This window comes from Lottia gigantea, assembly GCF_000327385.1.
Source record: "Lottia gigantea unplaced genomic scaffold LOTGIsca_35, whole genome shotgun sequence".
NCBI lineage: Eukaryota > Metazoa > Mollusca > Gastropoda > Lottiidae > Lottia > Lottia gigantea.
In genome coordinates, this window is record NW_008709190.1 from 1,789,526 (window position 1) to 1,813,957 (window position 24,432).

The 24,432-nt window shown below is 34.6% G+C and overlaps 2 protein-coding genes across 2 annotated transcripts; both read right to left on the bottom strand.

Moving 5' to 3' along the window:
- Positions 1-1,313: 1,313 nt before the first annotated feature.
- On the bottom strand, positions 1,314-17,252 carry LOTGIDRAFT_120866 (hypothetical protein; the record flags this gene model as incomplete). The annotated part of the gene is made up of 10 exons (XM_009058719.1): positions 1,314-1,507; positions 1,706-1,774; positions 2,027-2,107; positions 2,484-2,585; positions 3,107-3,161; positions 3,634-3,780; positions 4,959-4,994; positions 14,440-14,487; positions 16,750-16,794; positions 17,199-17,252. Coding segments are annotated over 10 exons (831 nt in total), but the record flags the coding sequence as incomplete, so codon positions are not given.
- LOTGIDRAFT_216938 (hypothetical protein) lies at positions 16,997-24,289 on the bottom strand (the record flags this gene model as incomplete). Its single annotated transcript, XM_009058720.1, has 15 exons — positions 16,997-17,007; positions 17,199-17,252; positions 18,741-18,794; positions 19,861-19,914; positions 20,220-20,273; positions 20,628-20,681; positions 20,908-20,961; positions 21,288-21,332; positions 21,715-21,771; positions 21,998-22,045; positions 22,222-22,275; positions 22,469-22,522; positions 23,541-23,594; positions 23,899-23,958; positions 24,234-24,289. Coding segments are annotated over 15 exons (761 nt in total), but the record flags the coding sequence as incomplete, so codon positions are not given.
- Between the last annotated feature and the right edge of the window lie 143 nt (positions 24,290-24,432).

Here is a 24,432-nt window from a genome sequence, read left to right on the forward strand (position 1 = left end):
TTCTTTCTTTTAAAAATATTTCTATCTGGATAATTTTCGATGTTCAATGTATAAATTTCATTATATATAATGGATTTTGGCACATACTGGCTCTGAATCCCCAAAAATACGGTTTCCGAAAAATGCAATTTATTTAAAAAGCGGTGAAAGTATTGTATGTGCTATATATTTACATAACTAAATTTTCTTTAAAAGTATTTCGATTTATCAAGGTTGACGAGTCAGTTAGTATCTAACCCTTGATACCGAAGGCCCACATTCTCGACTTGATCTCTCTGAAACTGTAAGCAAGCTTTCAATCAATCGAACTAAAGCCAAATTCCTAAATCTTATATGGATCTTGCCATGTATTCTCAAACAAGTATTCCGAACGCTTCCTCTTTCCTCATTCCAAATGATTCTGAGATCTGTCATAAAATATAAACATTTCACTTTACGAAATAAATGCATTGGACATTATGAGAGAAATCAGTGAACACATAAATCAATGACGTCATATCCCGTCTCGTTGAACATCTCAATCGACCGATACTTTCCATTGGACAAAATAAAAAAAAATATATAAACATTAGCAAACCTCAAAATGGCAGTTTTTTGAGGTCAGTAAAATTGAATCTGAAATTGGCATCACAAAAAAAGTCTAAAATAATTATGCCGATATCCCTGTGTACGTATTCGTTAAAGGCACTATGACACTTCCGGTTTCGACACTTTTGGTTTCTTTTCCACCATAGGCTACACGTGCACAACAATTTCAATCAATGCTTCGGTGTCGATTTTCATAAACGATATTGATATTTCCAAAGGTTCGTTTCTGGCGATGCATAGACCAATCTCAACGAGTATTTGACATTATGTTCAACGAAATAAACCCATGAAGAGCCTTAAATACTACCCCAAACCTAAGTTGCCTGTAGACTTTTAAATGTATGTTAATGGGGTGAAATCGAGTTTGAAGCATGCAGGAAACGGATAAGGGTGACTTCATCTTCATTCTGCCCACTGCTCATTGTACACGAGTGTTACTAATATGATCTGAAAATGTTTTCCTCTCCGTACAATGGCCAGTAAGTGTCTGAGATGATTCTATGTCATTTAATCTAAGCTAAAAAAATAAGTAACATAAATGTAAACAAATGACTGAAAATCGTACAGGTGGATGAATAGGACTACAAAAAAGGAAAACTAAAAGTAGAGGTCTAAGATGAATGTAAACAGAACTAATCAAATGGGACAAAATGGAAAATCTATTGTTGCTACAGGTCAACTTTGAAACAATATTTAAATATTTGACTAACAGGTTTGTGATGTTTTTAAGGCCCCTTGTTGTTATTTCGTGACATACGAAGATAGTTCGTTCCTGCACTAGCGTAATTACAATATTCACAATATCCTGGGGGTCCAGGTTGACCTCTTTGACCCCTATGTCCGGTGTTTCCGTTTTGTCCGGGTGGTCCTCGTTCACCCGGTCTACCCATGATGCCCTCTCCGGGCGGTCCAGTTGGACCTGAAATACATAATGGTAAAGTCTCAATTTCTTTTAATTAACATCATCATTGATCAGTGTTTCATTTGTCTTTTTCAACAATTTCTTTCTTATTATTTAAATGTTGGACAATCGATACATACGCAGATTCCATGCTTTCAATCACTTGTGGTAATGTCTTCTATCTTTTCAAAATTAGAAATAACCATGTTACTTTACCTGAAGCACCTGGTGGTCCTGGTTTACCATCCATACCATACCCTGTAGGTCCTCTATCACCTTTAGATCCTCTTATACCTTTAATAGACAAAAATTGATAAATCAGCAAATATGAAAAAAAAAAATATATATGGAATGAATGTAATTTGGGTTTACTTCAGGAATTCATGTTTATTTGGTTCAAAAGAAATTGCTTTGACATTCCTGTGGATATTAATAGTTCTCCAAATCTAGTATGACATTGATTGTGTTCGTTTTCCGTTGACACATATAATCCTACGATATTTCAGACTAAATCATTTTGCAAATTAAGTGACCCACCTTGTGATCCGGGTGGTCCTTGTGGACCTGGTAAGCCTGGTAATCCCATGAAACCTCTTTCACCTGGTGGCCCAACTGGTCCTCTTTCACCTTAAATAAATTTTTTAGAATAACATCTTAACCGCATTCTTGACCTATAAAGCTACTACATTTCCAGCTTGATATTTAATATTAGCATCACCAAGGTAATATATCTCAGAACAAGTTAGTTTCACCCATCCGATCCGATCCTAAGGTATTAGGACGTCGTGACTGATGTTTAGAAGCCTAGAACCGAAGATGTCTGTTCAAACTCTACCTTCCACGAAAACAACAAGCGAGCGAAGCATAAAGAGTTTCCGAAGCCGGCGATCTGCGTACAAAATGTAATCGTGCAGGTGTACTTGTTGACCAGTCAAAGCTTAAAGAAAATTCAGGCTTTTCTTTATTGTCTTAATTGATAAGAAAAAATGGAAACCTTCGAGTCCTTGATCTCCGGGAGCTCCTGGTCTGCCAGGTTTACCAACACCTTGTGGTCCTGGTGGACCTCTTAAATCAGCAACCAAATCTTCAATTTGATCTGAAAATAAGAATTAAGAGGAGTGTTATTCGATTGAAAAGTTAAATCCGGATTTCATATCATACCGTCCGATAACGTACTTGTACATGGCACCACGACTAATACTAATGTTGTGTTACTTCCCTTTACTAACTAGACTATGCCAAGATACAGTAGCAGGCTCAAATAGGTCAGTTGTTTGTTTTAATATATTTCTTTTTTATGATCAGATAATGGACTACCTGAGTTTGATGTCCTACTTTTAGATTTCGGGGAAGGAGTATAAACAACGAGAAGTGTAATTGAGGAATTGTGAATGGGAATTGTGAAGGGCCGCGGTTTTTAGTTTCTTTTTTAGTCTCAACAACTAAACTATATTTTCATGTAGGGCTTCTTTTTACCATCACAAGGTAAAAATCAGGTACTTTTTCTGGATCACTATGTTAGTGGTAGAAGTCTTTGATTAAACCACTGGTGGTACGGATGTATGCCAATTTGCTCCCGTCTTGACTTATTGTCAACGAAAAAAAAATAACTTTTACCTCTTAAAATCTGATAACACAATTCTCTTATTTCACTCTCAGAAACACTTCGGCCCTAAAATAGTTCAAATGTGGTTCAACAACTGTTGCACTGTGTGAAGAACAGCACAAGCAACAATTGTGTCATTTCTTTCAGATCTTTCTAAACTAATAGTTCAGTCTGATAGGAGTAACGTGTACAAGGATTAGGTATGATTTATATTAGATGACATTTGTTGCTGCTAAAACAACAAGAAATTGCCCATCTTTGACAATTTGTTGAAATGAAGTGCGCCCGAATTTACAGGGTATATTTTAGAAATTGTATATGCTTGTGGTAATGAAGAATTGAAAATAAAACTCATGGTGAGAGAAAATGAAAATTGAACTGTTAAAATTTGAAAAAATTATTATCAAATAAGTTCCTGAAACATGGATATTCCTACTTGTACTGATATTAATCATGAATCTAAAAGCCGATTCCACCATATTAACCAAACTTCTGGTTACTATGCCTATGCATCAAAGGCCAATGATATAATGCTTACCGGTAATCCAGGCATACCCGGCATTCCTGGTTGTCCTCTTAATCCTCTTGGCCCAGTTAATCCTGGCGGCCCTGGTAACCCTGGTACTCCTGGTACACCTTGTCCTCCAGCAGGTCCTCTTTCACCCGGAGCACCTCGCTCCCCAGGCTAAAATACAAATGGGAAAATTAGTATATTAATACTTTAACAGGTCATAGTGTCTTGATTCATTTTGATATTCGCCAGATATCAAGCACAATATGTTATCTTTGACATTATTTTTCATACAGGCTTGGTTGTGACACAATTCAAAAGAGTCCATTGTAACTTATGACTAAACACGAGCTGAACTGGTCATCCTCTGTTCATAATACAATAGGTATTATACTTACCATACCCGGTGCACCAGAAGGTCCGTGTGGTCCCTGAAAACAAACGTGAAAACATCAATGTGTGATTTCTATCGTATAATTCCGTGCCGTATGATTGTAACCTTTTAGAACAGCGACTTTAGAACAGCGACTTTGCGATTGTTTCAGTAAACTTTTCCTTTCTGATAGCATTTACAATTACATATTCAGATTTTTTATTTAAAAAGTGAACTTACGGCTGGTCCAAGTGGTCCACGCTGTCCATTGCCCGTCGGATAAACAGTACCCTGGAAAAATGAAATGTAATGAATAGTCTTTAGAAATTATTGCCAGGACAGCGAGAACAATTCGTTAAAGCTTTTCATGTATCCAACTTACTCATATATATATTTACGTGCACAGCTTTTGACCAAGGAATCTTGGTTATCGATCCTAATTTACTATCCAAATGTGATACATTAGATCGTCCTTGACATCCATGTACGATAGTACCATCAAAATTATACATGGATCATTCCGAACATACAGGTTACCGATCCAAAAGTACTAACTCATATATGGTCATCCTAGACTTTCAGGTTACGTACATGGACCAGGTTACCAATCCCAAGGTACTATTTCAGTCATACATTGATCATGCCCGAATCCCGGTCATCCATGTTACCGATATAGTTGAAGCCAAGAATACTTTGTGCACTGAGTAACCATTGCACAATTTTTCACAGATACCGTAACGTGATACCTAGTGTTGCGGTTGAAGGTGATTATTAAGGGAGTGACGGTTAGACCTTGACCTATTTGTTACAGTGTAGTAACACATACATAATAATGAAATTTGCACCCTTTCTTAAATGTTATATCTATTAGTATTCAGCGCGGAACAAAAATTCCTGAAAAGCAGTTTCAATGATTTCAAAAGACTTTCAGGGTCAGAATTTGATAAAATCATACTGTTTTGTAAAAGATAATACAAACCGTAATTCCTTTTTCTCCCGGTGGGCCAGGTGGTCCCTGAAATGTACGAAAAAATTAGTGATAAAGGCAGTACAATAGTGCACCATGAGAAAATACAGAACAATATAGAAAAAGACCTTTTTTCATACTCAAAGTTTATCCGGTCAACTAGTGACGCAAAACATCCTTCTGAAGACATGTTCGAAACCTCCCTATCGAGAAATAACACGAAATACTAGCAACGATAATCTACTATAATGGTTGCCGACCAGGACCAAATGAAGGCAACTGGTTTAGACGGCGCTTTGGACGAATCCAGCGACTGATAAGATTAATCACAATTGTCAGTTTGTCAGGCTTTGCTTTGTTAAAACTATTTGTAAATAGTTCGAATTGATTGCATGTAGAAATCCTAGGTCCGTTAATGTTTTTATGAATAAGGTCGTTAGGCTTTTGCTGCAGAATGTTATACGTGTACTACATTTCTGACAGTCCTTTTAAGGTTTTTAGAGTTAAAAATTGTCTATTTACTGTTATAATTTCGTCATAAATGATACGTTTACACTCACAGAAAAGAATTTCGATAATTTTACTGATTCAACAAATTTGAAATTCCATCAGAAAATGATTGAAACAAATCTGAGAAAACCATTAGTTGCATTTCATTCACAAGCTCAACAAGGAATTTTCCCCCATTCTAAACCATGATGACAGGAACCTTTGTGAACTAAAGAAGTATCCTATTTCAAAATAACATGTTTTTAAAGTTATTCACGTTCATCTTTACATGGTTAAATGTATTCGCAGCAGGTTCGACATATTTATATTTTTTTTATTCGATGCAATGTTAACAAGAGTAATTCTGTTGATCGTTTTACCTTCCTTCATCAACAAAACCAATTTATTGAAATATCCAATCAAATTTCGGCAACTGTACTAATTGTTATTTTTTTTTTTGTAATTTATAACAGAGACATACTTACTGGAGGTCCTGGTGAACCTGGTATTCCAACAGGTCCCAGCATACCAGGTGGTCCAATAGGTCCTTGTGGTCCCTGAAATAGAAAGTTGGTAATTAGATATATTGATATTAGCTATACAATCAAAACAACCTTGTGGTTTCTATGGCTAATATTGTTATTCTGTGTCTTTATCACAAGTGAATGTCTGACGAAAATGCTACCACAAATAACTATATGAAAATACAATTTATATCGCGTCCAATTACCACTTGGTCATCAAGCCATAACGTTGATCAAAATGAATGCATTCCAAATTCATCTGTTTCATTCATTTATTTCGTCAAAATATTAGAATTTGTCGTTTGTGGTCAAACCACAACGACTCTAAAGTTGACTTTCTAAGAAGCGTATTGGCAATGCAAGTTCACATTGTACATACCAGAAAGAAGGCAATATGCAATATTCTCGAATATTCAGATGATAAGTTTTGTCTTAATTTTTCTCCTATTTATATCTTGTTATAAAATTTATCTTTGTCAGACATCTATGTTTTCAAATATAAATTCTTCTGCCTACGAGCATTGTATAAATTCCACGCCTCTCAAATGTTTGGTGTAAACGATTATAAAAATGAACACACACTATAATGTTGCTGATTATCTGATAAATCATATATTTTTAGTGGCTATGCATTCAGTTTCGTAGTGCAAATATGTTTCATTTCGAAAAAAAAAACCCGATGCACCGTCGGTATTATTTTATGTACTCACATAAAACGTTTCGGTAGGTCTAACATTTGTTTTTGCAAAGTATGCTTAAGTTTTCATCCGCTTTGGATGACTCTTTTTGAAAAAATGTAAATTGATTTTCTGTGGTTTTAGCAATTCTACTAAATGTAAGCCTTTTCCAATTAGTGAAGTCTTCTTAGTCACTTAGTTTTAGTGGAATTGCAGGAACCACAGACGTCTGATTTGAAATAGGAATGGTGCACCAATTAGTGAAGTCTTCAAACACTTAGTTTTAGTGGAATTGCAGGGACCACAGACGTCTGATTGGAAATAGGAATGGTGCACATTGATGCTATCAGTGTCCCCAATAAGCAACAAATTTTTAGAAATCCTTTTCTTTACATCCCCTTTTATAAACATAGTAACGTAGTGTTAGTAAAAATATGTCTGAGTTTCTTATGTTGATATGCTTGAATTAGTACGTATTCGCAAATGATGATTTTTCGACTTACTATTATCCTTGACGCTGTTAAACGTTTCATTCATCAAGATTTGATTTGAATTTGAGCTAAAGCATGTTGCTTTTAGTAGTATTTTCTGTTGGTCCGTCAACAGGTTCATTCCTGTCTTCCCATTTAGCTCTTGTGATGGTTCGGGAGCCGCGGAGGCACAATGAGTTAGACGCTTGCTCGCTAACCTGAAGGTCCAAGGTTTAATCCCGGCATAGGTCGAGCTAATACATTCGGAATTTTCAATCCAGTTTCCTCCCAGTGCTGCAGGTAAGTGGGGCTGACATGGAAAAAACGTCTAGTCGTTGGGATGGGACAATAAACCGAGACGTCGTGTGCTACAGGCTGTGCACGTTAAAGATCCCTCAACAGTTGGAAATCGAAAAAGAGTAGGCTAATGCCACTGTCCTGGCAAAATTTCCCTGCATGGCGTTGCCCGTCTTTATTAGCTCACATGGTGAAGAAAAGTAGGACGTAAACTCCATTCATTTTTTTCTTGTGATGGTTAAGGTTTAAAGTAAGGATGATGACCATTAATTTGTGTGGTAATTAGTTACTTTTTCACTGATTATTGGTAGTGTTTGAATGTGCCAGGCACTATCCCGTTCTATAAACAATTATACTTATTGAATAAAAAGACAATGGCTATTCCCTATTGAATATGGGGTTGATAAGCAAATATACAGTGTTACACTTCGTATCAATGGGTAAAATTGTTCATACCATTTAGTACATACTGTACAGGCTCTAATGTTTGATAGAAAATACCGGATACAATTCTCACCATCAGAGCTGTCATGTAAGAGAGTATTTACTGCTACCAAGCAATTATTGTCAAATTCATTTAAGCTTACAGCATAAACGAAATACGTAATGGACTTACCATGTTTGGTAATAAATTGGGTTATTACACATTCTACCACACTTAAACTTATTCACCATTAGAACAAATACTAATGAATCAAAAGCACAATCGACATACAAATCTGTTACAAAATTGCAAACAGAGTTTTTCATGTGTAAATGTTTGCTCCTTGCACCGTCAGTGCGAACCTGTCTTTGCAAAATGATGCTCTCGCAAAGAACTAGATGAGTGCGAAGTTACAAACTGTCATCAGAATAAAAAAAACATTCTGGTCATCTTGGACTATTGTCGGGTGTTTTTAGAAAGGTGTCCGAGGAAAGATAAGGCACTTCTTTTCAAGGCTTGCCTAAAAAATTGTCTTTTGTCTTTTAGAAATTCGAAACTCCAATACTTCTGAATACTCTGTGCAATTTTTACTGTGAATTTCCATGAAATTTCTTAAGCATGTATGGTGTTAACACGGAATTAAAACCATAGACGTTTACCATGTAACTAAGTATAAACTTTTGAATTCAACATAAAAGTTTTCCAGTCGTGTTTGTAATATGATATGGTAGTAGTACTATCTGTTACCAGTGTCTCTCCAGGAACCCAATTATTAACAAATTCCTTTCATTAGTAAGAACTTTCAGTGTAACTGTTTGCTATTATATGAAATCTAAACTAGGTCGTCTTAACTACAGATACACATTCGTCTAAATATTTGCTTTAACTGTGATAAAACTTAAGTTTAATTAAACGTATCCCTTTTCAGAATGAACACCTGACGTTATGTTCTGTTTATTTAAACGGATATATTCAGCATCCGCTTGACCAATCGTATCTTAGTCTCAGAAACGAGAATTTTTTCAATAGGCGAATTAAATTAAGTGTTCACAACTCACCGTCAAAATTTGAGCCTGCACATCCTTGTGTGTCCAAGATTATCCACGTTTGAAAGATAATAGGACGATTCGTCTTTTCTTGAGATTTCGCCATAATAGAAAAGACATTTATAGAAATAGACAGTCCCAAATCAACCGCCGAAAATGGCGAACAAACGTCTTTTATACATGAATGCGGCGATAATCTGAGTTTCATTATCATTATCCTTCTAAAGTCACTACAAAGTTTTTCCTTAATTTGCAGACCTTTAATTCTTTACCCAGTAATATTTGCTTTTTTGAAAAGTGGCAGTTAAAGATCGATCGACAGTTGGAAATCGAATAAAGAGCAGGCTAATGCCGCTGTCCTGGCAAAATTAGGAAAAGTAGGACGTAAATCTCCATTCATTTCATTTTTTTCTTGAAAAGTGGTGCATGTAGCTGGAATTTCAAAAAGGAGACCACATGCCTTCTAATGCATAATGCGTGTTTCCTTTCAGGTACATTGAGAGTGTTATTGAAAGTTAACCCTGCGAATTTACTAAACTCTGCCTAGAAACACGGCAGCCTGCTATTTCAATATACTCGAGGTCAAGTTAGCCCATCTATAGCCATGACCTGACCCATGTAAGTTAAAATGATCTAGATATGACATGATAAGCTTGGTTAAGATCAAACAGAAGGCTTGTATTTCAATAAGTAACCTTGTTGTATTTTAACCGGGTGCTAGTAATTATACCAAACTTATTGGTACTTAAGGTGTTTGATAATTAAAGCACTTGTTTCCTTTATTCAGATTTTTAGTTTGGTGACTGTTAGATTACAGGATGGGGCAATGCCATTGTGTTTCTTAAAGGGAGAGTTTGGCCCTTTTCGGGGTTTGATTTGGGTCTTGAATATATGTAAATAGTTTTCAGAAGTACTAGAAATGTACATATATCGCATAATTTCTTCACAAAAACCTCATACTAAGAGTCGTCATTTTAACTTTCAACCGCGAATAATTCTGGACACACATGGATTTGAGCTAACAACACGATTGCTAAAAAAACAATCCCATTTCTGAGACTTAAATACGATTGGTCCAACGGATGGCGAACCTACTTATGAAAGTCGATATGATACAGTCGTATGTTGCCGACAGTTTAATAGTAGGGCGGCATATTTTCAAAGAGTGAACAAGATGAGTTATGCAAATACCTCTTCGATACAAACTATCTAAACAACATTGGCCTTGAAAGATATAAAATGACGAAAAAACAATTTTTTTAAACATGTTTTTTCAAATAGCTGTTCCAACATATCAAAAAACTATGTAGTATATAGCAAGCAATTGATTTGATCCATCAAGTCTTGCATTAGCATCTTTCAGTGTAAAGAGGGTGAAGCTATTCGAATAATACGACATCAAAATTATTTGAAATTACAGAAGTGAGGAAATTGCATACAGATGGCACGATTTGTCAAATGTCTGGTAATTTTGATAGCGAATGTTGTGTTAAAATATTTGCCGGAAATACAAGACATACAGAAATATTAATTAGAGCACAGCTTGTAAAATATCGAGGGTGTCTTGCCACAAATTGGTTTAATTAAGACCAGGGGAGGTATCACTTGTGAACAAAATGAATAACTTTAACTGTGAGAATGTGCATGAATTCATTTGAATATATGTTTTGTTTTGGTTATTTCTAGTAAATCACTATTAGACCTAATTTAATGTTAAAATGGCTTGCGCAACATTAATATCAGTGCTGGGTATCGTCAATCATGTCACGATACGATACGTTTCATGTTACAAGGGTGAGATGTGAGTTAAAGGGATAAAAATTAGCATTTTATCTTTAAGTTTCTATGTATATTAATTCATAACTTTATAACTGTGATATTTGGTAATATGGTTGATAGAAGTGCTTAGCGTCCACTGTCTTATAAAAAGTTTCTTACAATTTCAGTGAAAAAAAAATTGTTATTACCTAAACCAACTTATAAAAAGTATCGATACACGACGTCGCGATACGATATGCGTATCGTCGCATGTCGTATCGCGATACATCTATTCACCGATATATCGTGCCAGCACTAATTAATATGCCTAGGTTTTACAATTTTCCGTTTTATGTGATACAGCATAACGCGTTATATAGTGAAATTGACGATTACATAATGGTATTATCAATGATATATTGTGAGAATTTGAAACAAAGTTGGGTGTCGTTAAACATGTTTACAAAAGGAAAATAGCAGTGTCATTTGTTATCTGTCCTTTATATTTATTTATATCAGGCGGTGTATGCAACAGAATACTATCAAATCGACAACGAAGGAGTCATGCAGGGTTGTACATTAAGTGTTATCTCTTTGTTGATGATCATACTTAAATTTCCCACTGTTCTAAATATTGTCGACCACACTGAACATAAATACATTTTGCCTGAGATGTATCTTTTAGTTGTAAACTATACTGGCTCAAGTTTAAGTCTCCAGACAAAAGGCTGTTTAAGTCTTTATAATTAGCTTACGGTTAATACATGAATTATGTTTCAAAACATGGGTAGAGGTGCTCAAAACTTTTGAATGGGAATATCGTTCATGTCTTAGGACTTGCGACTACCAATGTTTAGCCCAAATATTTTTCGCCTTTGTTCTGCCAAGACAATAATAGTGGGGACGAGAGGAAGAGGTACTTGACGCATTTTGTTTGGTTCCCATGTTTCAAATCCGAACTGAAACAGTTCCTTAAACTATATCTTATCAGGGTAATCTATGATTATTAAGATGTTCAAAATAAACGTAATCAAAATCTGTTGGTCAGACAGTACATATCTTAATAAATCAAGATAAACGAAGCGATAGGAAAAATTATAAATTACAAATAAATCTTTTGATGAATTCATTAACAGGCCAAATGCTACAGTTAAAACGCCCACTTGATCGTATATTGCCGTCGCTTTACCAATCTGTCTTCGGAATGGTTCAAGATACATTATTAATGTCGTTATCATAACATCAATAAAACATGGCCGGAATTATGTGTCGAAATTTCAAGATCAAATAAAATTTCTTTCCGTAAGTTAGTCAAAAACATTTTAGATTAAGAGCACCTCTTGAATCTCAACAGATACCAAGAATCACTGATGGTAACTTCGAAATAATCCTTCGTTTCGAAATATATACGACAATAATTAACTCCCTTACAAATTTCTAACGCTCTTCATTATTTTTCAAGGTCATCAGTAAATATATACTCCAAATGTTTAAATGACTTGAAGACATAAAAAAATTTCAAAATGACATTCTCATATGTTTCAAATTTCATTTGGTGTGAACAAGTATTTTTCTGTGATGTCATATACAAGATTAGCCAGTAACAGTTGGCTGCTGCAATGAATTATGGTCTATGCCGGTAGTTGGTTATCGTAAATTCCACGTGGCGTAGGAGAGAACATCAGATCGTCAAATAAATGTGTTTTACAAACGGTAAGAAAACAACACTGACTTTTAGCTACATATACACGAAGATCTTCGGTTCAAACATCAAACGAAGCGATAAAATTATTGTTATCTTGATGAGAAAACAGTCGGGGTTTTGTCACTGACAGTAGGTCACGTAGTTACTACCAAAACATAGCCATTTAAACACTAAGATATTGTATCTAAGAGCTGCAGAGAAATAAACAAATTCATTGTGGCACAAACATGTGTACGACTTACTTCCTTACACCCATGCGTTCCCTTGATTTCATTTGCTAGCTAATGTCTATGATTTATTGCAGTTCAAAGGGTCAATTGCTAATGTTTTTAAAAGAAAAGGGTTACTTACCACTCGTCCGTCATTTCCTGGAGGTCCTGGGGTTCCTGGAACACCTCTATCACCGGTTTCACCCTTCCAATAAACATATTGAACATGATAATCATATTGAGCTATACATATATCACAGATTGCACTTAATAATATAACAAGGAATGATTTCATATAGGAGCTAGAAATCATGGTTTATCCGGCTTGATCGATCATTCTGTTATTCATGATCTTTCGTGATCAAAGAAAATCCTCCGCCAATTTCCCTTTTTCTCTCAATGAAACAGGTCTGAGAAAAAGTTCTTCACTGACTTTATAGTGTTGTTTTGAAACTGCACGCGATATATAACAGTTATATGAAGCAAAATAAGTAGAACATATTACACAAAATTGATGCTAATTATGAAGACAAAATCAACTATCTAGAGAGAAAGAAGCACGTGGTACATACTCCAATAAAACAATTTCATGTTTTCAGGATAACTGTATTCGATATGGAACTGATTTTCAGACGTTTTCTCCCTAATATACGTTCCTATTTACAGATGTTTATACATGTAAATACCATATATCTATCTACAAGTTCGGTTTATTTACCATATGTCTAATTCAATCAAAACCAACTGCACGATCATAAATATTGAAATATCATGTTCAAAATCAGGAATATCATATTTATCACTTCATCAATTAATTAAATTCCTGTAATCGCCTGATGGTGAACGGAATTTTAATTAGTCCCAGTATTTTTATCAACGCTTCCTTTGTCATTTATTATTCGGGGCTTAAATTCCAAAATTTTTGAATCACTCAAATTTGTCCACTTTATAAACACCTTTTTATGAAAACAAAACACTTAAAACGTGTCCCAATTTGTAAAAGAAAAACCACTAACACGTTTTTTTTCGTAAATTAAATAATATTTATGATTTTCTAGTCAGATTTAAAACTCAACTTTTCTTAATGGTACACCGAGTTCTTATTGTAAGAAACTTTCGTCAGCAAAACTTCGAATGCTATAAACGCATCATTAAATTCACATAAACCCCGCCTTTTAAAAAGTTTTTTTTTATTATCATGTTCTTAACGCCAGAGATGTGGAATATTTTTAAAATAATTTTTAAAGTTAGATGTTATGAACAGAAATATGTGACATATATATACTTCAAGATCTATATAACATACAGAGATATTCCAATTAGACAAAATTGATCACGGGGCGTAGATTTAAGAAAATCTTAGGATGCAATTTGTAAATAAAACGCTGGTTATTAAAGCTAACGTGAAATTATAAAATAATATATGTTAGCAGTTCGCGATTTTTTTTTTATCAAAATAAATTCAATGACCAAAATGACAGCCAGATAAACCATATTTGTATCTTTTTTCATATAAACAAAAGACAAAAACATTCATAAGAGCATAGGTGTGTGGGGATCCGGTCTCACAGCTGATTTGGGATCCTTTTAAAATTCACCTAATTTTGATTTTAATTCACTGGTAGACTGAAATAATGAGGAAATTTTACCTATTCAAGTGAATGCATTTTAGAGTCTAGACTAATGCACTTGATAGTTATCTAATGAGTGCCTATGCCTACTAAATCCCAAACCATAATGCATATTACTTTGCATAGATCCAATTACTTGAGTTCTTCCTTTATCCGCATGTAACCTTCATTATTATCATAAGTTGATAACACTGGACAAAAAATACCAGTTCTTTCTGTGAAAATGCTAAGATAAGATGAGAGATTTCTGACATTACCTTGACGCCATTTTGTCCTGGTAGCCCTGGCGAACCAGCAATTCCAGCTGTTCCCTACAAACAGAAAAAAATCAGAAGTAGATACATCAAATAAAAAGAGATTCGGACAGTTATTTTGTCGATACAATATTTCGCGTGCACCTGTTTCCATAAGAGCACTTCTTCCATTCGTTTCTTCAGTTTTATACGTATAGATAATTTGGATTCTTCTTGACGAAAAATTGACAAAATTACATTTTGTACCCATTTGATATTCACGTCTCATGTTTTCATGAAAAAAACCTTTTTGATTCAATTCACTTTCATTCTTCGCTAACTTTTCGACCAAATTGTATTTTCGTACCAAATTTGACATTAGATCTCTACTCTTCATTACGTTAAATTTCCGTACCTATTAGGGAAAGGGTTTAAATTGTATCATTCAAATATATTTTTTCGTCATTATTTCTGAATAGAAATTTCTAAAGAATTATGATAAAAGAAAGCCATGCTCAATTACTCCTCAGCTCTTCCATACCTTGTACTTTTTGAAAATATCTCAATTCAAAATTTAAATTATGTATGCATTCTAACCCCGCAAAAATGACGTAAAATGTTTCAATCGGGCCATAAACTTAATAGAAATACGGCCAAAAAAAAACTTGCTCTGGATATGAAATTGTCACTGGTTTATGTTATGACGATACTAATGGCTCTAAGTACTATTAGAAGTCGAAAAGTAAACCATAATGAGTATAAAATAGAGTAAAAAAGTAAACTGACGTCATGTTTCTATGATATATTACATCGGAAAATAAAGGCGGGTTTGTTTTACAACTTACCAAACCAATATCAACCAGTGATCCGGAGGCAGAATGAAGTCAGAATTTTAACATCGAGAAATCTATAAAAGTATGATTTTACCTACACAGCGAGAAACAAAATCATCGCCTTATCAATACGGTTTACATATTTTTTTTTCATCATGATAGACATTTCATGTCTGAATTTTACACTGATAATAATTTCGTATTCTCGGTTATCATATCTATTTCGTGGGACAACACCGGGTTGGTTGTTTGGAAAACCCTCCCACCAGAAACATAATGATAATAGCAGATTATGACAGCTTGTAAAACTAACATAATGTTCATTTCAATCAACCACATCCAACAAAATAGTATTCATATGGAAACACTTAAAAGTTTCTGTTTTCTGAAATTGACACTTATTTCTTTTTTAATGTTTTTCTTTGTGGTTTTTTCTTGTCAATGCATTATAACGTAATTTGAGACGAAAAGCTTGTTGAAAAGGGGTTAATCTGCATTCATAACAAGGTTAAAGTTTCATTCTGAAATGCAGTAGATTTACATGCAAATATAACGTTCCATGTGGAAAATTAGTTCAACCATGTTACTTTAGTAATGTTGTGCGACGTTTATCACATCTCACCGTTGCGTTCACAACTCGATATTCTCGTTATTTACAACCAACTGCTTCCCATATAAGTATACAAGGACTTTCTTTTGTGTTTGAAGTTAAAATTTGCATCCAAATTTTGCAGAACCATAACGTTGAAATGTTTCACCGTCGTATCCTCAGCGTTTCCAAAATGTGTTTTACCATAATCATATCGAAACGCAATCATAAAAATGTACTTTTGTGGCTTCTTTGGAGCAGTTAAGACGAATTCTGAACCTTCTCCCCGACTGTAATTGGAACGCAAAGACCACGTATATTTTTTCAATCTGACTGTAAAGTGAACATAACACGAAATAAAATGAATACCAAAGGTTTACTTACGGGTAAACCAGGGTCACCTCGAGGTCCAATTTTACCACGTTCACCATTTTGTCCCTAAAATGAAATACAATCCTTTTATACTTATCAGTTACATATAAGCGTTGCCAGTCTTCATTAGCCCAATCAGGTGCAGAAAGATAGGTAGTAAAGCTCCGTACTTTTGGCTTCAAGAACATCTCGGTTGCTCAACCGAATTAACATAATATACACGCTTTTATTACCATGTGACAAATAGTGATCATATGTAAGCCGTTGAGATATTTCCCATGTACGCACATTGTCAAGGGAAGGGCATATTAAGGATTTTATATAAGTTCGGATGGGAACAATAAGCTGCTGTTGATGTGTTCTTATAACTTTCTCTTTAAGGGATGCAACGCAATCTTCCTTCAGTGTTGATTTTGCACTCCTTGTGACAAACATCATAATAACGCTGCTCTTTCTTGACTGAAACAATGTGTTGGTCAATGGTATCCAATATTAAGTGAGTTTTGTCTAAATGTATACAATTATTCAAAGTAAAAAATTACTCACCGGTTCACCAGTTGCCCCAATCTCTCCAGCAGGACCAGGTATACCCTAAAATAAAATCAAGACATGAACATCATTAAAAGTATAAACCACAGTTTTTATCCGACATCATATAGTAAAGGTCACTACAAAAGTAAAATGTAGTTCAACCATGTACAGATAGATCTCATGTGCTCGTACTGCAATACCAAGTATTGGGATACATACCGGACGTCCTGGAGCACCATTATTACCAGGAGTTCCTGCTAAACCAGCTAGACCCTACAAGAAAAGTGATGTTCGATTAAAGATTGTTCCATGGCGTGCAGAACATGTACACTGCCATGTCAAAAATTCTAATAAATGCGACATATAGGAAAGTGCAATATAACGAAATGAAATGAAAAATGGGCAAATAAATTGCCGTACAATGTAAATCGATTGGTTAGAAAAGATAGATCAGGATTTCTTACCTTGTCCCCTTTAACGCCAGGTGGACCACGAGGTCCTGGTAGTCCAGGAGGACCCTACAATGAAAACCAACATCTTATTGACTATGCTTTTATCTTCTTGCTCCAATTTGTGAAGATTATAATGTTAGTACGTGGTGCTTGTTACGAACTCATTAATTCTAATAATGATCATTATTTTTTGCATAAAAGGGAACTGATAATCACAAACAAAAAGTTTGTAAAGCACATGAAACAAGCGCCGGCGAATTATCAAAAAGCAAATCAGATGAAATGACTGTTCAAAAAAGAGGCTACTAGATAGCGAAAATCTGTAATGTGCCTATATGAAAAAGTGTGATAAGCACATCAACTATGTGACAAGCACATAATGCAGGTACACATACACATGTACACAAGATTCAATGTGCTGTCTAGTAACTAAACACAATGATGCTCTATGATTACGTGATATAGGTAATGGTTCTATAACTGAAATGAAAGCGTGGATGAAAGGGAGGTAACTTGAGAATCTAGTATAGATTTGAAGTTGATTTTTCATGCGAATGACAGGAAAATTTGGGACATTTCGGGGACTACGAATAAATTGTACATTAATGTGGATTTGTGGGAACTTTCCTCAATTAGCTAAAAGAGCTCAAATGTAATTTATCCCTTCGACAGCTTGTTACAGCAATACTTTAAAGCATTCCAACACTCACCTTAAAGCTACCGTTTAACATAAATAAATGGCTATTTGTAATGATTCTGTAATGTTTATATTGAAATGATTATATCAAAATGATGACAGAATAAAATGTATCATATACGGGGAAGGTCTTAGAGCGAAGTGCGCCTTTTAAGAGACGTGTCCTCCTTGAGCACGGATCGTTTGACAAAATTTACAGTAATGGGTACAAACTTTATTGACCATTTCCGTAAATTCTATCAAAATATCCCTCAATCGGGAATCTCTTTCGTCCGCGCATGCGCTGTAGAACACATCCGCCATGATATAAAATCAAGTACTACTCCCATGATTTTCGTGCTTGATATGTTCACAATGAAAAATCTGTAAAACAAAAGACCGAGCGTTCGCTAAATCTATCAGAGGAAAGTGGAACATTTTGGAAACAATTTTGAGAGATTTGCTCTACGGGACATTCAATAGCCATTCCGCAGTAATTAGTAAGAATCTAATCTAAAATAAATTCGAAATACCTAATTTTTGGCGCTAGAAATGTTCTACCCAGAAAACAGAAAAGCACATCTAAAAAATATACAGTACTATAATAATACAGAAAACCATATAATCAAATTGGACCCTGGCGCTGTTTTAGTCATGATATAATAATAATAATAATAATAATAATAATAATAATAATAATAATAATTACCGACCCAAGCTAGGCGTGAACGTTTGGTAAATGGTCAAGTATTAAAGGATTTGTGTGGTTTGGGGACACTAAAAACTAATAATGTGCTGGGGTGAGTTATTTTGTGCGATTCATGCATAAAAATCAATTGGAGTAGTACTTGGAACTGTTGTATGAATTCACCCCATACCAGTTGTCCCTTCGCTGATCCTAATCCAGGATTACCAGGCGGTCCAGGTGGGCCCTGAAAAATATCAAGGGAGACAAATGTTACTTTCAAATTTGACTTTTACCAACTTCAATGAGCCTACCAAACAAATATTTTAAGTGTTCATAATGTAAATTTTCCAAAATAGATACAGAGATGACAGACCTCGGGCAGATCCTATGTATGCCAGTTAAATAGGCCTTTCATTCTTAAGCACAACACGATTATGACCAACGATTTCTCTTTGGAACGAATTTGGTATTGATTCAGACGTTCCGAAAGGAAATTGCAAATCGAGCAACGCTCTCTAACTGTTGGGCTCAAATTTAACCCTTTCTAGATCTGGAGTTGGAAAATGACCTCTTGGAACAAAGGTAATTTTTACTTACATGGAATACAGAGTAACATAGCGCTCAGGATTTATCGAACCAAAGGTATTTTTTACTTACATACAAAGCACAAAATCCAAATAATAGTAATTGCAACAGACAAATTATATTCGTACATTAGACAAGATAGGACAAAATTAAATAAATTGTTAATGCTAGAAAAATAAATAATAAACTTGCATGCACATAAAATGATCGCCAAAGCAAAGGGAAGCCTAGAAAGCAATTAAAATTTGAATAATAGCTGAGAATTTTTCGTTTGGCAAATATCATGAGCAAAAAACAACTGCATAGTTATTTTAGATCCATAATAATGTCTTTAAACTTCAACAATTCATATTAATCATATATCTTGATATCTATATATTTTGATTACTCTGAAATTTGTTGACAGTCGTATACTCATTTATGTTAATTCCGAAGTATTTTTACTGAAAACTTTAAAGAATTTTGAAAGAACAATAATTAGTTTAATTGGTTCAAAATAAATTTAATGAACTAATCAGATATACAGAATAGAAAGGGGTCATTAGCATTTTAGAATTCATCAAAAGGGCAATAAAAGCCACCAAAAGCAAGAAGCTGGATATAAAAATCAGCACTATAAAACCGGAGAGATAAGTGGTTATAAAAGCATTTATCTAAGCTAAGTAACTGCTTTTGGCAACTGATTATAAAAGCATTTATTCTCGCTATATTTTGACTAAACCTACCCTTGCACCAGAATCTCCTTTACTTCCAGTTTTACCAGGATCTCCAGTTCGTCCCTAAATAATGTTATATTATATGTTATTAAATGATAGAGCACTACATTAAATCAGTATTTATGATTAAGATCGATCTGCAATGCAGCCGGAGAGCATCTGAATCTTTTTTCGACCCTGCTATGTGTGGACAATGAAACCTTCTCAGCTAAGCATCTTGCAAAATTGTCAAAATAATGTTCAAAAATCGACGGCATTTAAGAATATCTGAGCCACCATCTGGAAAGCACATTTCATCCTCCACCCGCTTTTGATGAAAGTCTAGTGTAAATATATTGCAGCCTGAAAATGTTTCCAACGCCACTTACCGTCGGACCTTGGCTACCCGGTGCGCCGCGCTGACCTCGCCGTCCATCTTGACCCTATAACAAAATCTTTGAGATTAGGGACAAATGTGATAAAGGAAGATGAATAGGTGTAAGATAAAAGCTGATTGCTTTCAGCGAATAATTGCCATTTTGTGAAACCCTACGTCTTTATCAACTCATAAAAGCTCACTTTGTTCAGGAATTTTCTGCTTAAATTCCACTAGATTTGGTTGTAATACAAAAGGTGAATATTACTGATGCAGTTTGGTTTGAACGCTTTATCGCTACCTCGCTGGGTTGCTGAGTGAATAAGATGAAGGTTCAGAGTGATGTACATGAAACAGAAATTCATTAACACTGCACAAAATGTTAAACTAGTTTCATTAACGAAGCACAAGCAGCACTTACGCGAGATCCTTTGTCTCCTTTAGAACCAGTTCGTCCAGCTTCACCTTCTGGCCCCTGAAAAATATACCAGAGCCCCAATCGCGATTAAGATATAGACAGTGAAAATAAGATGAAATGACGGGAGCATGTCAAACACGTAACATTTCCACATCATTTTGGCACATTTGAAATTGCATCTTGGTGACTCTTTATTTGTTTCGTTAATTGTTCGAAGGTGGTAACGGATATGCTCAAAATAGCTGGAAGCATCGTCCAAAATCCAAAAAATAAAAACACTCACCTGTATACCATCGGAACCAGAAAGACCTTGTCCTCCAGTTTCACCCTTGTCACCCTGTAAAATTGCAGAAATTCATCAAAGCAAAAACCAAAAAAAAAAAAAAAAAAAAGATGTTAACATCTATTAAGTGTATTTTTGTTCATTTAAAGGATCTAACATTCCATTACTTAGATTAATTTTCGTTTCGTAATTCCTTTCCTAAGCTTTTACAAATTATAATAAACACTATTTGTTTGTCTGTTGTGTAGGTCGTGTTGTAAAATTATGCCAACCATGGCAATGGATATTACTCACGTTCTTATATCTACATAATATATGCGTGGCAATCGATTTGTAAAAAACCTTATGCGTTGACGACACTGTACATCAAGATATCTTACCTTCAGTCCCTTCCTTCCTAATGTACCCCTTTCACCTTTCTGGCCCTAAATAACAAAATATTCAGGTGTTAATTGTCGAATTAGTTCACGTCCGCAATGTATATTATGCCAGATTTATAGAATATCGCAAATCAACAAAATCGTATTTCTTTTCAATATGATATAATAATGCTGTGAAATGTGTCAAATATATGGTGCAACACGACCAAGGATCGTAATTTGTTTAAGGTTCCCTCGGTATAGTCACATTACGGTGAAGTTCCATCCCATCGATATGAATATTTTTGGATAAAGCATTAAGCCATTTACTTATACCGGAAGAACTATATATCACTTGCAACCTTAGTTATTGGTTCTATTATTGGTAGCCAAGGATTAAGGCAATCTAGTCGCTACGCTCGTGATTTCAGGTCACGCCTCATCTTACCTTGGGACCTGTTTTGCCTGGCGGACCCTCTGGACCTTCAGAACCTTGTGGACCAATCTGCAACAGATGTTATGGTAAATTATATGCATACCGAAGAAAATATGAAGTTTAAGTTGACAAAAAAAGAAAGTGAAATACCATATAAAAGAAAACACATTGAAATCAAATATCCTATTTCAAAACTCATCCAAAGCAGACGAAGGATTTAATACCCGAAAAACATGTGTACGACATAAATATATTATTTTATTAGTTTATTTAATTAATTGTGTCTTGTACTTACCGGAAGTGGCTCTATCCTATTTGAGGTAACAGTTTCTCCCGGAATACCCTAAAATAGTATCAAAATAACGCCATTAAAAAATTTGCCATTTAAAGATGTGCATTTTAATGATTTGCCTCGATTATCATTTTTCTGTTTCAATTATTTCAAAGGAGTTGATCGGCACATCGTTGTATGATCCCAAAACATTTTTACTTTCTAAATACAAACTGAAAATTACTTACTGGTCTTCCAGGCAAACCAGGGGGACCAGGAGGACCTTCTCCACCAGTAAACCCCTGAAATAATTTAATCATATCATATCAAAAATACGTTCGAGATGAACTTGTCACCCATTTAGTAAAGTAGGACGTTAGGTTCTATGCATTAACCTACGAACATTTTAGCTCAAATTTGCTAATTGGGTTGAAGATAAAAAAATCCCCATGATCGTGGTATCTAATTTGATAATGAAATAAGTGTGTAACTTACTCTTGCACCTCTCTCTCCCTTTTCTCCAGTAGTACCTACTTCACCTTTATTTCCCTGGCAAAGTAATGAAAAAATTTAATTAGTTAAGGTTTATGCCACTAAAATATGCTTCTATTCCATATGATCAAAATTCAAAATGGCAGATAGAGAACAAATTTCAATTTTATGTTTTTTTCATCACCATCATCAAATATGCACACAGGAGTTACCTCCCTTGTAACATATACTTTCATATTAAATTAAGTCGTGGGAAACAGTTAATATACATATATGAAAATGTATATGGATTAATAGAAAAGCAAGAATATTTTTTATTTATTTAGAACCTTATTAATTGATCATTCCTTTTCCAGTTTTTATTTAATATTGGAAGGGGGGGGGGGGGGATAAAATCCAAATTTAAAATTGAGTTTTACATCAAGTTTGATTGTAGATCCACAATTTTGTGACTGAAAAAAATTATATGTTAGCTGATAAGAAACATGACACAAACGTTCCATTCCATGCATATAATGATATATCATGAATAAATGCAGAAGGAATAATATACTTTTAAAGCAGCGACAATTTATTCAATGAAAAAATGGGTAGTAAAATGTTAGTATTGCATGATTGAATAGGTGGATGTGTGAATATATGATCATAAAATAAAATGACCTCATGAAGTGTTTTGTTAATATAGCGAACAGAAAGCATTCTGTTTGTCTGAAAAAGAAACGTTAGACATGCTTATGGATACAAAGTTTAATATATAGCATGGTTTAAAGGCAGCGCCTATACTGTAAGAATACGGCGTCACATGCGTGAATTCATGATTAGGAAAATAGCTTATTACTAGCAAAAAAGCAGATAGCAGCTGGTTTATAACGTTAGGGTTAAAGCTATAAGCACTGTGGACGCTCAAAAAAGCAGGCGCATAAGGAAATATATATATATAGATCGTCCAAATAGATCGTTTAACTGAAAATAATTTATTAGTTAATACAGTTTGCGTATATCAGCATATAATAAGAGAATAAGCAAGTTAGTTTTATAAGCGTACTAGTAAGTTGAGTGTGCAGCTTTACCATACCTTCTGTGGGGTTTCACCGGGAGCTCCACGGGGTCCCGCTCTCCCTCGTCTGCCCTGTAAACATATATTGATATTTTATTTCATTTCTTTCATATTCAGAAAAATCTATTTCCACTATCCGTCTACATTACCTTGGAGCATACCTTGGTATGAATTAGATTTCAAAGTTTTAGAATAATTTCGTTCAATTAAGAGACTAACAATATGCATAGAGAAATGTTAAATGTCTTCAGCAAATGTGAATATATTTGAAAAAAAGAAAATATTTTGCTTGAAGTCAATGTCGTTTTTTTCCCATTTTGTTCAGATTTTGTGATATGCTGAAATCCTTTTTAGTGTTCAATAGTATATACCATACCTCCAAACCACGAAGACCAGGTTCACCAGTGTCACCTTTCGGACCGACAGGACCAATAATCTGTAACGGATTAAAAGATGAATATGACGTTGTCTCTCTGAATGAATTGAAGTATTACTTTGATGATCGCTAACAACAGAATACTTAAACTTGAAAACATGGCGTTGGTGATAAATATAATTAACAAATGAGCCGATAGGAAATAGATATTCAACTGATTGAAAGGTTCACCATGTAAAGTAAGCATATCGAGACCTAGAAAAGTATGACTTCGAACTCGACATGTTTAAAATTGTAATACGTGTTCAATCTTCAATTATGTTGATCATACTTACTGCCTCTCCTATGTCGCCTGGTTTTCCTGGTTCGCCAGGCCGTCCATCATTACCACCTTCACCCTACAGATGATACAAATAAACATTGTTCAAGGATAGGTTAATCAGTTCCTTAATCATCCAACAAGAAGTTGATTGAAAATAAAACTTAGTGACCTACTACCACTATGAATCTTGGGGGCAGCCGTAAAATGGCAGA